General features: G+C 47.1%; 1 protein-coding gene across 3 annotated transcripts in view; it reads left to right on the top strand.

Annotated features, from left to right (window-relative positions):
• LOC143960763 (peptidyl-prolyl cis-trans isomerase-like) overlaps nucleotides 1-16,092 on the top strand; it is a 67,396-nt gene extending 51,304 nt beyond the window's left edge. For all 3 annotated transcript variants that reach the window (XM_077469639.1, XM_077469638.1, XM_077469640.1), the window contains 2 exons: nucleotides 4,423-4,595; nucleotides 15,090-16,092. In XM_077469639.1, the coding sequence (XP_077325765.1) occupies nucleotides 4,423-4,595; nucleotides 15,090-15,240 (324 nt within the window). In that variant the 3' untranslated portion in view covers nucleotides 15,241-16,092. The remainder of the gene's footprint in view (nucleotides 1-4,422; nucleotides 4,596-15,089) is intronic.
• Nucleotides 16,093-17,699: the final 1,607 nt, after the last annotated feature.

Raw genomic sequence — 17,699 nt, 5'->3', positions numbered from 1 at the left:
AAACGCTACCCTAGAGAAAGCTTACCAGAGGAGTTGTCTACTGGATAGATTGGGTTGATAACCCAACAGGGCTGTCCCGCTCCCCAACCGTTGTCTCAGACTCCAACCAGATATTCCAAACCCTCTGAAACTTCTGAGGGCATCCCCGGATGAAATATGCTTCTTTGTACAGTGGTACTGCAAGGTTAACTAATGATTTCCATGCACTCAGGGTGAGGGCCGCTGTAGGGGCCCTCCACCGGAGCACAACAAGTTTCCTCGCATAGAAGAGCAGCAGCCCCAGCAATGTGCGGACTGCCCGCGAGGGAACCAAAGCGTCTACCAACCCAAGCAGACATATCTCCGCCGTCTGAGGTATAGGGATCGTTGTCAGCTCAGTAATAAAAGAGAGTATTCTTGACCAATAACGTTGTACCACGGGGCAAGCCCAAATCATATGGATATACCCCGCCAAATCCGCTCCACAGCGCCAGCACTGTGACGAAGAGTCAGGGTAAATCCTATGAAGTCTACATGGGGTGTAATAAAATTTATGTAGTATTTTAAATTGAATTAGCCGATCTCTTGAGGAAATCAAATGTCTAAAGGGGGAGTCCCAAATGTCCTCCCAGTCCTCTCCATCCAGTCCCGGCAGCTCCGCCACCCAAAATTCCCTAAGTTTTTCCAATCCATTATGAACCGAGGGCTGCAAAGCCTTGTATATCGTGGACAATGGTTTAAGCACCGACTCCTGACGCAGAAGCGACTCCATACTAGACTGGTATAAGGTCAGGGGCGAAACTACCAAACTGAGTCCCAAACGCATGACGAAGCTGCAGGAACTGGAAGAAGTACACATTGGGCAAGTCAAACCTAGATTTAAGCTGGTCAAATGTCAGCAATGCACCATTCTCACAAACGTGGTGTAGACACCGAACGCCCCTCGACGCCCACACAATCGGATCCGGAATAGAGTAGAATTCAGGCAGGGAGGGATTGACCCACAATGGAGTATTAGGAGAGAGCACTCGGGGCCCAGTCGGCCTATGGCCACACACCCCAGACCACGCCCTCAGCACCATCCTCATCGAGGCTGTGAGGGGATGCGGAGCTTGAGGGCCCCTAAATAAAACGTTCCGCAGTGCTTCGAATGAGCCCACAATGGAGGCCTCCAAGGCAACAGCTGCGTTGGTGGCATCCGAGGTAAGCCAGCCGTGGGCATGCGTGAGCATCACCGCTATGAAGTAGAGAAAAAAATTAGGGCATGCCAGGCCCCCCTGCGTCCAAGGTCTCTGTAGTATGGATAAGCGGAATCGGGGAGGCGTGGTGCCCCACAAGAAACTGGAGATGTGAGAGTCTAGTCGCCGAAAAAGAATTTTGGGTATCCACGTTGGAGAATGGCGCATTACGTATAGGAGAGGGGGAAGCAATTTCATTTTAATTCGACCTATTAGCGTAAGGGGGAGGTTGGCCCACACTTTAAGCCTATTCTGTGTGGTTTGTAGGATGGGAAGAAGATTAAGTTTACAAAAATCCTGTACCCTGGGAGAAATGATGATACCAAGATACTTAATTTGTCCCGCCCACTGTAGCGGAAGTGAGGGGTCAGCCAACCTCCCAGCATCTGGGTCCACTGGCAGGATCTGGGACTTGTCCCAGTTTACCCTCAGGCCCGACACATCCGCAAAGCGCGACAAAAGCTCACACGCCGCCCGGAGGGACGGGCCGGGATCCCGGAGGAAGAGAATAATATCATCAGCATACAGTGCAATCTTTTCCTCCAAGGATCCCACCCGCACCCCCCGAACGTCGTCCGAGGATCGCAGCGCAACCGCCAAGGGTTCTACCATTAAGGAAAAGAGGGCCGGAGATAGAGGACACCCCTGTCGGGTGCCCCTCTCCACCGGAAACGGAGAGGACAGCACACCTCCCAGTTTAATTTGTGCATTTGGTTTCTGGAATAACAGTTGAATCCACTTCCTATAAATGGGGCCAAAGCCATATAATCTGAGTACCTCCTCCATGTAGGCCCAGGACACTGAGTCAAATGCCTTTTCAAGGTCTAAGGCCACGAGAACCCTGGTGTCCTGGTCCGTAGAAGGGATTTGCAAATGAGTGAAGACTCTACGGATATTGACATCCGTTGACTTCCCTGGCATGAAACCAGTCTGATCTATGTTTACCAAAAACGGGAGGATCCCCATCAGCCTGGTGGCTAACACTTTCGTTAGTATCTTCAAATCATAATTGAGAAGGGATATAGGATGGTATGCCGAACAATAGGAGGCATCCTTCCCCGGCTTATGTACCAGAACTATGTGGGCCTGTGTCATCGAGTCAGGCAGAGATCCGGTCTCCAAACAAAGGGCATATAACTTATGGAGTCGTGGGACTAGATCAGCCATGTACATTTTGTACCAGTCACCCGGAAGCCCATCAGGGCCCGGCGTCTTATTAGGAGGTAGGGAGCGGATTGCTGCTTCTATTTCAGTTATTGAAATGTCCGCTTCCAGTAGGGCCACGTCCTCCCCCGTCAAATCCGTCAGTGATATACCCTGAAGAAATGAGAGGTGCTCAGGGGACAACTGCTCAGTGGTGGATCCATACAATGAGGAAAAATACATTTGAAATTCATTAAGGATGTCAGCTGGGTTTGAAGTCACACCCCCTGTCGCAGTATGTATCATGGGTACAACCGTTTGAAATTTGGGGTCAGCCACCAGACCGGCCAAAAGCCTTCCATTCTTGTCCCCGGACTCAAATATCCTGGCTCTGAGTGACCACTCCGAGGAGGTCGTCTTATTAGATAGGTGTAGAGACAGCTCCCTCCGAGCCCTTGCCAGGGAGGAATATGCCCCAGGAGAAGGATCCGACGCAAACTCCCCCTCTGCCATACACACATTGGACTCCAGGTCCTTAGTCTCTGAGGCACAGTCCACCCTGGCAGCCTTTATGGCCGATATGTAATCCCCTCTTATAGTTGCCTTGAAGGCATCCCAGGTGATCTGTGGGGTGGACACATTATCATTACAGTCCCAATATTGAGCAATCTTCCCTCGCATATTCTCCTCCACCCGCTCATCCCGCAGCCAGCGAGTCGCTAGTCTCCAGCCACCCCTGCCCTTCTCCCCCCCAAGCTGCAGAATGACCTCCAGAGGGGAATGATCTGAGATTCCCGCCGGCAAGTATGTTGCCGAGGCTACAAATGGAAGCATAGCCGGAGAGCAAAAGGCCAGGTCTATTCTGGAGCCCGAGCGGTGGACCGCAGACAGGTGGGAGAAGCGCTTCTCCTGTGGATTCTTCCATCTGCAGACCTCCGTGAGCTGCAGGGCCGTAGCCCATTGCTCCAAATCCGTATCCGGAAGTCTGGTTGGATTGGAAGTATCCAGAGTCCTATCCAGAATACCATTAAAATCTCCCGCTATAAGAAGTCTCGTTACCATATGAGGATTCGTCCTTATTTCAGCTGCGACATTCAGATGGTAGGGTCAAAATTTGGCATAAAAACAACATGAAAGCATGGATTCATCCTGACTTGTATAAACAGTTCAGGCTGATTGTGGAGGTGTAATGGTGTGGAGGATATTTTCTTGGCACGCTTTGGGCCCCTTAGTACCAGTTGAGCATTGCTTAAACACCATGGCGTATCTGAGTATTGTTGCTGACCATGTCCATCGCTTTATGACTATATCTTCTGATGGCTACTTCCAGCAGGATAATGCACCATGTCACAAAGCTCAAATCATTTCAATCTGGTTTCTTGAACATGTCAATGAGGTCACTGTACTCCAATGGCCACCACAGTCACCAGATCTCAATCCAGTAGAGCACCTTTGGGATGTGGTGGAACGAGAGATGTTGGATGGATGGATGTACAGCCGACAAATCTGCAGCAACTGTGTGATGCTATCATGTCAATATGGACTAAAATCTCAGGAACAGTTGCACCTTGTAGAATCTATGCCATGAAGAATTAAGGCGGTTCTAAAGGCAAAGGGGGGCCCAACCCGGTACTAGTGAGGTGTAACTAAAAAAGTGGCCGGTGAGTGTATATATTTAAAAGCAGTAGTTACTATGAAGCATTTGTTGAGTTTTTTTTATTCATCAAGATGGGTAAAATGGATATTTAAAAGCATCAGCAATAAACAGTGAAAGGGCAGAGGATGGATGGTGACAATATAACAGGAGCTGCACAAAAGGTAAATTGACAACTTTTTAAAATCATCTAAATATGTTCATGCAGATGTGTGTAATTCTCTGCACATCAGAAGCATCAATATGAGGATATTAGTGATTTGGTGACTCCTGTGTGAACAAATATTGAGGTGAATGTAAAACGTTTAAAACGTGACCCACAAGCAAATCTATGATCTTATCCCTGATCAGTGTCAATAATATACATATTATTCTCAACTCTTTTTCCACTTTCCATCTTAATTCCAGGGTGGTGACTTCACCAATCACAATGGCACTGGAGGTAAATCTATATACGGTGGTAAGTTTGAAGATGAAAATTTCATTTTGAAGCACAGTACCCCAGGTGTCCTCGCCATGGCCAACGCGGGGCCCAACAGCAATGGCTCTCAGTTCTTTATATCAACTATCAAGGCCGATTGGTAAGATCATTGATAACATAGCTAATGAGATAATTCAAATGCCCTGTACACACGATCAGACTTTCCGACAACAAATGTTGGATGTGAGCTTGTCGGAAAGTCTGACCGTGTATATGCTCCATTGAACATTTGCTGTCGGAATTTCCACCCACAAATGTTTGAGAGCAGGTTCTCAGATTTTCCGCCAACAAAACTTGTCGGATTTTACGATCATGTGTACACAAGTCCGTTGTACAAAGGTTCACGCATGCTTGGAATCAAGCAGATGCAGGCACACTGGCTATTGAACTTCCTTTTTCTCGGCTGGTCGTACGTCTTGTACGTCACCGCATTCTCACGTTCGGAATTTTGGGCCAACATTTGTGTGACTGTGTAAGACAAGTTTGAGCCAACATCCTTCGGAAAAAAATTCACGGTTTTGTTGTCGAAAAATCCGATTGTGTGTATGGGACAAAAGATTTTCAATGAAAGAATATGGTGTTAAGAGTACATCTATAGCCAAGACCCTTTTTTGTTCTCGATAGAATGGAAAACTGTCTGGACAGCCAGACAGTAATTAGACGCTTCCCGAAGAGGAGAGGACTATGACGTGCAAGGAAGGAAGGGGCTGTGCTGGGGTACTAACTCTTCCTGGAGTAGTCACATTTTCTAGCAAGTTCAAAAACACTTTAAATAGGAATACAAATAATTTGTTGAAAGGAAAACCCTGCAAATAAGCATTTTAAATACTTGATTTTCTGTTTCTTACAGAATGACCTCATGATAATTCTCACAGTTACCATTGTGCTTCTGTCATCTCTCAACCAAAGATTCAAGCCCTCATATGGCTGGTGTCGTACAGTATCTCACAAAAGTGAGTACACCCCTCACATTTTTGTAAATATTTTATCATATCATGTGCCAACCCTGAAGAAATGACACTTTGCTACAATGTAAAGTAGTGAGTGTACAGCTTGTATAACAGTGTAAATTTGCTGTCCCCTCAAATTCACGCAACACACAGCCATTAATGTCTCAGCTGCTGGAAAGAAAAGTGAGTACACCCAGGGGCGTACCTAGAGCATTTGGCACCCGGGGCGGATCCTATATCTGGCACCCCCCCCCCCACCATAAAATTTAAAAACACCCACCGTGTCCCCTGCATACCTCTGCATCCTTCAATATCTTTTTGTCACTACTGTGTACCCCCCCTCTCCACAACTGCACCTCTGGACCCCTTTAAATTACACAGCACCCTGCACCTCTGGACCCCTTTACATTACACAGGACCTTGCACCTAAGGACCTCTTTACATTACACAGCCCCCTGCACCTCTGGACCCCTTTACATTACACAGCAGCCTGCACCTCTGGACCCCTTTACATTACACAGCTCTTGTACCACTGGACCCCTTTACATAACATAGCACCCTGAACCTCCTGACCCCTTTACATTACACAGCGCCCTGCACCTCTGGACCCCTTTACATTACACAGGACCTTGCGTCTAAGGACCTCTTTACATTACACAGCAGCCTGCACCTCTGGACCCCTTTACATTACACAGCTCTTGTACCTCTGGACCCCTTTACATAACATAGCACCCTGAACCTCCTGACCCCTTTACATTACACAGCCCTTGTACCCATGGATCCCTTTACATTACACAGCACCCTGAACCTCTGGACCCCTTTACATTACACAGCCTTTGTACCTCTGGACCCCTTTACATTACACAGCACCCTGCACCTCTGCACCCCTTTACATTACACAGCCCCTCACAGCTCTGGACCCTCTGCATGTTACACAGATCCCCTACAGTGCAGACCCCCCTCCCTACCATACAGACCCCCATCTACAGTGTAGACCCCCCTACAGTACAGAATCCTCCCCTACAGTGCAGACCCTCCTACAGTACAGACCCCTCCACCCTATAGCGCAGACCCCCCCCCCCTACAGTGCAGACCCTCCTACAGTACAGACCCACCCCCCTACAGCGCAGACCCCCCTACAGTACAGACTCCCCTACAGTACAGAATCCTCACCTACAGTACAGACCCCCCTACAGTGCAGAATCTTCCCCTACAGTACAGACCCCCCCCTACAGTGCAGGACCCCTTCTACAGTGCAGGACCCCTTCTACAGTGCAGGACCCCCTACAGTGCAGGAACCCTTCTACAGTGCAGGACCCCCTACAGTGCAGGACCCCTTCTACAGTGCAGGACCCCTTCTACAGTGCAGACCCCCCTACAGTGCAGACCCCCCCTACAGTGCAGGATCCCTTCTACAGTGCAGGATCCCTTCTACAGTGCAGGACCCCTTCTACAGTGCAGGACCCCCCCTACAGTGCAGGACCCCTTCTACAGTGCAGGACCCCCCCTACAGTGCAGGACCCCCCTACAGTGCAGACCCCCTACAGTGCAGGACCCCTTCTACAGTGCAGGACCCCCCTACAGTGCAGGACCTCCCCCTACAGTGCAGGACCCCTTCTACAGTGCAGGACCCCTTCTACAGTGCAGGACCCCTACAGTGCAGGACCCCTATAGTGCATGACCCCTTCTACAGTGCAGGACCCCTTCTACAGTGCAGGACCCCCCTACAGTGCAGACCCCCTACAGTGCAAGACCCCTTCTACAGTGCAGGACCCCCCTACAGTGCAGGACCCCCCCTACAGTGCAGGACCCCTTCTACAGTGCAGGACCCCTTCTACAGTGCAGGACCCCTATAGTGCATGACCCCTTCTACAGTGCATGACCCCTTCTACAGTGCAGGACCCCTTCTACAGTGCAGGACCCCCCTACAGTGCAGGACCCCTTCTACAGTGCAGGACCCCCCTACAGTGCAGGACCCCCCCTACAGTGCAGGGCCCCTTCTACAGTGCAGGACCCCTTCTACAGTGCAGGACCCCTTCTACAGTGCAGGACCCCTACAGTGCAGGACCCCTTCTACAGTGCAGGACCCCCCTACAGTGCAGACCCCCTACAGTGCAGGACCCCTTCTACAGTGCAGGACCCCCCTACAGTGCAGGACCCCCCCTACAGTGCAGGACCCCTTCTACAGTGCAGGACCCCTACAGTGCAGGACCCCTATAGTGCATGACCCCTTCTACAGTGCAGGACCCCTTCTACAGTGCAGGACCCCCCTACAGTGCAGGACCCCTTCTACAGTGCAGGACCCCCCCTACAGTGCAGACCCCCCCTACAGTGCAGACCCCCTACAGTGCAGACCCCCTACAGTGCAGGACCCCCCCTACAGTGCAGGACCCCCCTACAGTGCAGGACCCACCACAGCAAAGAACCCCCCTACAGTGCAGGACCCCCCCCCCCTACAGTGCAGGACCCCCCCTGCAGACCCCCTACAGTGCTGGACCCCCCTACAGTGCAGGACCCCCCTACAGTGAAGGACCCCCCCTACAGTGAAGGACCCCCTACAGTGCAGGACCCCCCTACAGTGCAGGTCCCACCACAGTAAAGAACCCCTAGTGTACCTGGAGCCCAAGGCAGCGGCATTGCAGGGGGGAGGTGCGAGCAGCACCCGAGTGGAGTGTCACCTGTCGGCTCAGTGATCTGGGACCCGGCGCAATAATCCCCTTCTCTCTGTAGTCACGTGACTCACATCGCGCCGTTCAGATCAGTCTCGGGCAGCGGCTGTCACTCACAGCCGAGCAGAGTGAAGCCGCCTCCCCCCCCTTGTCTACACAGTGCTGTGCATGGAGGAGGGGGAGGCGGCTTCACTCTGCTCGGCTGTGAGTGACAGCCGCTGCCCGAGACTGATCAGAACGGCAGCGCGACGCGACCACAGAGAGAAGGGGAGCCGGGTCCCGGATCACTGAGCCGGCAGATGTCACTCCACTCGGGTGCTGCTCGCAACCCCCCTCCCCCCCCCAATGCCGCCTACTGCCAGTGCCTCGGGCTCCTCACGGCGCTGTCTGACACTTCAGTTGCGGAGAGGGGAGGGGGGGGCGCTGGCCTGACACCCCCCCAGTGTGTGGCACCCGGGGCGGCATGCCCCCCCGCCCCCCCACTTAGTACGCCCCTGAGTACACCCCTAAGTAAAAATGTCCAAATTGAGCCCAAAGTGTTACTATATTTTTTGTAGCCACCATTATTTTCCAGCGCTGCCTTGGGCATTGAGTTCACCAGAGCTTCACAGGTTGCCACTGGAGTCCTCTTTCACTCCATGACGACATCACAGAGCTGGTGGATGTTAGAGACCTTGCGCTCCTCCACCTTCCATTTAAGGATGCCCCACAGATGCTCAATAGGGTTTAGGTCTGGAGATGTGCTTGGCCAGTCCATCACCTTTACCCTCAGCTTCTTTAGCAAGGGAGTAGTCATCTTGGAGGTGTGTTTGGGGTCATCATCATATTGGAATACTGCCCTGGGATCCAGTCTCCAAAGTCTCCTTCATGCTCTGCTTCAGTATGTTGCAGTACATGTTGTTATTCATGGTTCCCTCAATGAACTGTATCTCCCCAGTGCCAGCAGCACTCATGCAGGCCCAGACCATGACACTTCCACCACCATGTTTCACTGAAGGCAAGACACTTGTCTTTGTACTCCTCACCTCACGCTTGACATCATCTGAACCAAATAAGCTTATCTTGGTCTCATCAGACCACAGGACATGGTTCCAGTAATCCATGTCCTTAGTCTGCTTGTCTTCAGCAAATTTTAGGAGAGGCTCCCTTCTGGGATGACAGACATGCAGACCAATTTGATGCAGTGTGAGGCGTATGGTCTGAGCACTGCCAGGCTTACCCCCCCCCCCCCCCCCACCCCTTCAACCTCTGTAGCAATGCTGGAAGCACTCATACGTCTATTTCCCAATGACAACTGCTGGATATGATGCTGAGCACGTGCACTCAACTTCTTTGGTCAACCTTGGCAAGGCCTGTTCTGAATGGGATCTGTCCCGTTAAAACTCTGTATGGTCTTGGCCACTCTGCTGCAGCTCAGTTTCAGGATCTTGGCAATCTGCTTATAGCCTAGGCCAGGGGTGTCCAAACTTTTTTCAAAGAGGGCCAGATTTGATGAAGTGAACATGCGTGAGGGCTGACCATTTTGCCTGACATTCTTTGAACCAATAAAATTTAGTTTAAGTGTGTTCGTCTGAGGACTAATACACTGCCCAACGATAATTATCATGCCTTTGTGGCTGTGAGTGGTGAGGAGATGAGCTCGGGCATGTTATTTGGATATATATCTTTTGTGGCCACCAACGAATCCCCGAGCATCGCTCAGGACTAAGGATGAGTTCAGGTGTGTTATTTGGATTTCCCGTATTTATTGGTGTATAACACGCACCTTCACATTAAGAGGGACGTTTCGGGAAAAAATTTTTTTTTTAGATAAAAGAACTGTAAAGTAAAATAAGGGTCAGTGCCCATGAATACAACATAATCAGTGCCCATCTGCAGCCTCATCATTGCCATGAATACAGCGTCACCATTGCCATCAATGCAGCCTTACCATTGCAATCAATGCAGTCTTACCATTGCAATCAATGCAGCCTTAATATTGCAATCAATGCACCCTTAATATTGCAATCAATGCAGCCTCACCATTGCCATGAATGCAGCCTCACCATTGCAATCAATGCAGCCTTACCATTGCAATCAATGCAGCCTCACCATTGCTATCTCTGCAGCCTCACCATTGCTATCTCTGCAGCCTCACCATTGCTATCTCTGCAGCCTCACCATTTCCATGAATGCCGCCTTACCTTTGCCTTGAATGCGGCCTCACCATTGCCATCAGTGCAGCCTGATCGATGCCCATATGCAGCCTCAGAGGGGACAGGGAGGGGGCAGGATGAGCGCCAAACAGATTACATTACAAACAAGTGTACATATTCGCCAGCATACCATGGATCGACAACTTCCGTCCAAAGGTTTTTTTAATGAAAGAGATCACATCAATGGGATAAGTGCAACATTTTGGAGCCGCGCAGGGCCCCTTAATCACATGCCTGACGAAGGGGCTCTGCGCGGCTCCGAAACATTACACTTATCCTTGTGATGTGATCGCTTTCATTAAAAAAACCTTTGGACGGAAGTTCTCGATCCATGATGTGCTGGCGAATATGTACACTTGCTTGATGTTTCCAGGACCCAACTGGTAATCGCTGCAGCACCCACTATTTTATGAGTCATATTTGCCAGGAACGTGTGCGACTGTATTAAAGAGCCTGGTCAATATTCCTAAGTCCTGCCTCCTATGATAGATAGAGCAGTCGTCCAAAGCAGCCCAGGAGACGGGACTTCCTATTACAGATGCCGCAGAGTAAATAGGAGATTCTCCTGTATGTACTCTGACGACGCTCGTCCCGCCCCGTCCAAGGCAGCACCGATAAATACGATATATATCTTTTGTGGCCCTGGGGGCCACAAACATTATATATATATATATATATATATATATATATATATATATATATATATATATATATATATATATATATATCTCCAAATCACCAGGGGGATTGTATTAAAACGGCACGCAGGCCGTGACTGGCCTGCGACCAGACTTTGGACATGACTGGCCTAGGCCATCTTTATGTAGAGCAACAATTATTTTTTCAGATCCTCAGAGAGTTCTTTGATATAAGGTGCCATGTTGAACTTCCAGTGAGCAGTATGAGTGTGTGAGAGTGATAACAACAAATTTAACACACCTGCTCCCCATTAACACCTGAGACCTTGTAACATTAACAAGTCACATGACACTGGGGAGGGAAAATGGCTATTTGGGCCCAATTTGAACATTTTCACTTAGGGGTGTACTCACTTTTGTTGCCAGTGGTTTAGACATTATTGGCTGTGTCTTGAGTTATTTTGAGGGGACAGCAAATTTACACTGTTATATAAGCTGTACACTCACTACCTTACATTGTAGCAACGTGTCATTTCTTCAGTGTTGTCACATAAAAAGATATAATAAAATATTTACAAAAATGTGAGGGGGTGTACTCACTTTTGTGAGATACTGTAGCTAGCCACATATGCAGCACCATTGCAACTACAGGTCTAAATAGCAGCGAAGATGGCGCCACCTTTATCTCTGAAACATAAGAACGTTTAGTTCCTCTTTAAAGACAGGGAATAAGAGGCTATCTTCCTTATAGCACTTAATAATATAAAAAAAAAAACCTTAGGCCGCGTACACACGCGCGGACTGTTGGCCCAACTTTGTCCGTCCAACAGTTTGAGCGAACAGTCCGCTCAAACTTAGCATGGACGGACATGGCCACACACGACGGACGAACAGTTTGCTGAAACCGTGCGCGATGACGTGAACGGCACGTACGACGGGACGAAAAATACGACGTCCTATACACTGCAATGCAACCTTCCGACGTGGAAATCCTTTCTGAGCATGCGCGAGACTTAGTTGGCCGAACAAGCCTACACACGAGCGAACAGTCCGCTGAAACAAGGTTTCAGCGGACAGTTTTTCGGAATTTCCGTAAGACCTTGTTCGGCCAACTGTCCGCTGAAACTGTCCGCTGAAGCCCCACACACGAGCGGACTGTCCGCCCAAACACTGTTCAGCGGACAAGGTTGGGCGAACAGTCCGCGTGTGTGTACGCGGCCTTACAGGTGGTTTCACCATTCCATTTTCTATCCAAACTATATTTTTAAAATCTTTATCTATAAAACATGAAGTAACTTGGTTTACAGAATTAAACAAATTCTTATTTTAAAACAATTTTTGAAAGCAAGAGAATTTGAGGGGGTTTGCGTTCAGTAAGGCTATACAGTATGCAATGGATTATTTATAGAGGCTTTTCCTTAAAGACAAACTGCAGTCTGCCCACATAATTTGTAATAAAAACATCTTTGCCTTTCTGAAGCTTCCCTCCAACCACTTTGCATATTATTTTATATATACTGTCATTCTGTACTTGCCAAATAATATGCTTCCAGACTCTCCCTCCACTGAGTCTGGCTGCAACCATTTTAACTGTGGGCAGCTGAAGCTGCTGCCTGTTTACTTCTTGGATTTACACACAAAGGCACAGCTCCAGCTCTGCAGCCCTCATCGGCCCTCTTATGACTCATCCCCCCTCCCTTTCTGGCAAACTCTCACTAGAGTGAGAGACAGAGCTGTGCATTATGTCATAAGCCTAGGTTTTTTACCAGACAAGAAACAGGAAGTGGGCTGTATAAGGTATTTACTGGCAGAAAAAAAATGTTTTACTATAAGTTAAAACAAGGGAAAAAGATTTAATAGATGAAAAGATGCCTGAAGGTCCGCTTTAACTTGATATCTCTGTTCTTATGTTTTGTGGTATTCCTATGTCATGGCAGAGAGCAGCTAGAAGGTTAATCCCATTAGACTACAAACTTGTATATTATAGACTGTAGAAGTCTTTGGGGAATCTGGAACATCCAGGCACAGTCTTGGGGGATGACAGGGTACAAGTTGGTGGGACTGCACATTCAAGCCTCAGAACTCACATTATTTGGCACTGCTAAGCAGACCTTTCTTTTAAAACATCTTAAAGGGTGACTTTTAATGTAATATACATATATACTATAGGCAAAACTTTTGTTTTCAATTTTGATAAAGCAAGGGAAGGTTATAAACCCTGTTAGAATTATTTTTCGCCATCTGTGTTCAATTGTGGATATTTCCCTTCACTTCCTGTCCCATAGCCAAACAAGAAGTGAGAGGAAATCCCTAAAAATGTAGGAAATTCCTTGGGGACCTCCATGTCACCAGAAATAGTCTCCCCATTGGAAGATTTCCCCTTTACTTTTCTGGGACAACCCAAAATGTGGGTTTTCTTTTACTTTCATTTTCAATGATAATGGTAAAAAAGGCAAAAAAAAAGAGTGTGAACCTCTTTACCAGGGGGGCACAGACAGCAATAAAAACTGACAGCTGTTCTAACCCATTTCTATCCAAAGCTAAAAACTTTTTTTTGCATTTAGATATACTTTAAAGCAGGGTTCCACCCTAAAGTGGAACTTCCGCTCATCAGAACCCTCCCCCCCCCCCCCCCGGTGTCACATTTGGCACCTTTCAGGTCTTTCAGGTATTTAAGATAGGTATTTGCACCCACTGCCGGGCATAGACTACCACGGGAGTCTATGCCGTTTCCTGTCCCGCCGCGCTGTCTGCTGGGACACACACAGGTGGCTCGCTCCCGCTGTGATTGTACACAGCGGGAACCGATCAATTGGTCCCACAGACCTGATGTCCACCAGCACCCGCTGATCATTCAGTACACAGGCAGAACAGCAGTCTGCCTATGTAAACAAGGCAGATTGCCGTTTTGTCAGTAAGGAAGGCATGGATCCGGTGTTCCTGCAAAGCAAGGACATGGATCCATGGTTTCCTTTAGTAAAAGCACCCCCCCCCCCCCCCCCCACAGTAAGAAAACACCAGCTAGGCACACAGTTAACTCTTTGATCACCCCTGATGTTAACCCATTCCTAGCTAGTGTCTTTGTTATAGTGACAGTGCTTATTTTTAGCACTGAAATCACTATATTAGTGTCGCTGGTCCCCACAAAAGTTCAGTTAGTGTCCAATTTGTCCGCTGCAATATTTCAGTCCCACTATAAGTCACTGATCGCCGCCATTACTAGTAAAAATAAATAAATAAATAAAAATGCCATAAATAAATCCCATAGTTTGTAGATGCTATAACTTACCACCAAAAGAAAGCTCCATTTGTGGAACAAAAAGTATAACAATTATTTGGGTACAGCGTCACGCGACCGCACAATTGTCAGTTAAAGTAACGCAGTGCCGTAATGCAAAAAATGACCTGGTCAGGAAGGGGGTAAATCTTCCGTAGCAATATCAAGATGAAGCAAGGTTTTATGTACAAGATACCATACTATCATCTAACATTTAGTATCAGTGAGATGATCGTCTTAGGTACACAAGGATAACAAGGCACTAACTATATAGGTTTCATTTATCCCAAGTTCTTAGGTATCTTGATACATGTGTCATTATGCTATGTAATTATAAATTGCTTCTAAAACATAAAATTAGAACACATTGTAAGACACAATTAGGAATTTGGTTAATGTGTGTGCATAGAAAGAATGGATACACCCACCTCCTTCCAACCCCAAACGCCAATCCCCCACCTATCAATGTCCACCGGGTCAGTTTGGTTGAATAAAGAAACAAACATTGAAGAAAGATAATTGCATACTTAGAATGCTGTTGTTGGTGCTAGCTATTAATGTCTTTCCATAAATACAGCCCTAAAATCTAGGAAACTGATATAGAAAAGTTTTTTTTGTGTGTTCTACCTAATAATGATCCTTAAAGCAGAACTCCAGTTTTTTTTTGTTTTTTGTTTTTATTTCAAATCAGGCACTATTAAAAAATGTCAAAAAAAAATCTCTTGCTTCAGACAGTTTTCTGCCACTAGATGAAATCAGTCTTCAGGGTTGACAACAAACTAAAGTTCTGTTTAATTGTTTGAAACCAACAAATTCAACTTACTCATATATTTTGTTCTTCTCTATTGCTATCATTAAATGAAAGGCTGAATGGGAAACACGTGGTGTTTGGTAATGTAGTGGAAGGAATGGAAGTCGTAAAGAAGATGGAAAGTTATGGCTCCAACAGTGGGAAGACCAGCAAGAAGATTGTGATCGCTGATTGTGGAGTCCTAGAGGACACACCTTCTGCTTGACAATGACACACAAATGAAACACTATACAGTGTGACCTGAACATATCCCATCATCATAGTCAATGCAGAAAAGCTGACTTCAGTGACGACATGCGTTTATTCTTTGTCAACTACAAAGTCTCAGTCTATATAATAGCATTATTTATTGACACAGTGTGTGACCAGATCATTTCAGCAGCTTGCCTGCGCATTTTGCATACTACTGAAATAGTCCATTATACCCAATAGTTGAAATCGGTGGATTCTGACTAATGGCTGGTTTATTACATGTAGTTCTCACTCTCAACTGCCTTTGATGTTTTCCTACCCTCTGCTGGAGCACACTTTGCAAATCAACTGTTTACATCTGGGAAAGCACACTCAGGACTCTTACATCAATTTAATGTTTGTATCATGTTTAAACTTATACTTAAAAATAAAATATGCTTGAACTCCTCCCCGCCCCCAGCTAGCTATGGGCGACTGTAAACTTTGCTTGTGCGGGTCCCGCGTCCGTGGTACTCGCCCTCTCCCTGGGCCTTTCTCTCTCTCTTTCTTTTTCTTCTATACCCTTTTTATTCCTCCTCTGTCTTTCTTTTCCTCTCCATTCTTGATATGACAGCTATTATATGGAGACTGATTTCCCTTAGGGCATAATACAGTATAACTTGTGCTATTTGTTTGCCTTACCTCTACGCTGACCCTTTTGGGTCCTGGCAACAGTTTACAGTTATGTTAATCATTCTAAGTACATACGCTGTTTCTTTTGTATGTGCCTGTTCAATATTGCCCCTGCGTGGGAAAACCATGGCTTGTCATATTACCTCGAAACTTAATAAAAATATTGAAACAGAAAAATAAAATTTGAAGCAAATATGGTGTTATTCATTATTATTAAAAAAAAGTAGAGCAGTCTCATCTCTGGTAAAATCAGATTCCTGCCTTAATTTTTCAGTAATTTTCAGTTAACTGAAAACTTGAATCTTATTGGATGCTACAGGTTACACTGTTACTATGCATTTCATCTTTTTGCTTAATTCCTTGGCGCCGGAGCCTCCCAACCCTTTAAGGTGTTTCAGGTGCCAGAAGGTGGGGTTTTTGATCACGTGACCATTGTGATTGGTGGCCACATGATCAGAAAGTTTCCTAGCACTGGTATGCATCGGCAGCTTTCGGGTTCGGCTACAGTGCTGGGAGCATGCTCTCAGCATGATATGTTGTTTTAACAGGGCCACATATATGCAACCGTTTAGCATTAAGACCCACTGACTGAGCAACTGCATATATGCATTCGGCTGGCATCAAGGGGTTAAAAAACAGCTCTTTTGCCAGAAGGAACAGTGTCAGTGGTGGGCATTTAGCTTGTACTGTCTATGCTACTATGCAAGAGCTTCAGGCAACACAACAAGCCTAAATGTACATAAAGCTAATGATTTCAGAAACATGCTTATCTATTACAATGGTGGAGAAGTGTGGAAGAATTTACAGCAATCACGCAGAGCAACAGTGATGAGCACTGAAGGAGGATACAATCTGTGTCTCTGCATGTTGTGTTCTAAGGTCTACTGTATATTCACCACAAATAGAAATCTGCAGGATGAAAAGATCAAAGAGGACATGTCAATGACATTATCACTGGGCTGCGTCAAGCAGAACTGAAAGATGATACAACCAGGGCCACTGATGACGTTTTAGGATGGGGGGCACCAGACCCTGCCCTTCCTTTTTGACCACTCCCACTTCTCTTACGCCACAACCCTTATATAATCCACCCACTCCGCCCCCTGTATTTCACTTGCTTCCACCCATAGTGTCAGGAGTATACAGCTCAGCATCACAGGGCAGAGTATACAGCTCAGCATCACAGGGCAGAGTATACAGCTCAGCATCACAGGACAGAATATATAGGTCACATTACAGATAGGGTATATAGGTCGCATTACAGATAGGTGTATATAGGTCAGCATAAAATGTTGGGAAAAGAGTACCTTTTGACACTTGAATCTCTGGGCTAAACATACAGACAGTCCTGCAAAGCTATAACATTACTGCAAAAAAAAAAAAAAAAAAGCAATGGTTCAGTAGCCCAGATGCACGAACCCTCACGGTACAGGGAGAACGTACCCACTGAGTAATCAGGGATATGCACCTGCATGAGCAATGGCACGGGGGGGGGGGGGGGGGGCTGCTGTCAGTGAGGAGAGGTCACCTGGGTACCACATGGGGCAGTGGTAGACTTAATGCTTTTTATTAACCACTTCAGCTCCGGACCAATAAACACCTTAAGGACCAGAGGTCTTTTTGCAATTTCGCACTGCGCTGCTTTAACTGGTAATTGCGCGGTCATGCAATATTGCACCCAAACGAAATTTGCGTCCTTTTCTTCCCACAAATAGAGCTTTCTTTTGATGGTATTTGATTGCCTCTGCGATTTTTTTTTTTTGCGATATAAATGGAAAAAGAGCGAAAATTTTGAAAAAA

The sequence above is a fragment of the Lithobates pipiens genome, unplaced genomic scaffold, assembly GCF_037356315.1.
Source record: "Lithobates pipiens isolate NorthernLeopardFrog02 unplaced genomic scaffold, aLitPip1_a1.2 Scaffold_8, whole genome shotgun sequence".
NCBI lineage: Eukaryota > Metazoa > Chordata > Amphibia > Anura > Ranidae > Lithobates > Lithobates pipiens.
This window is presented reverse-complemented; position numbering and strand designations above follow the sequence as displayed.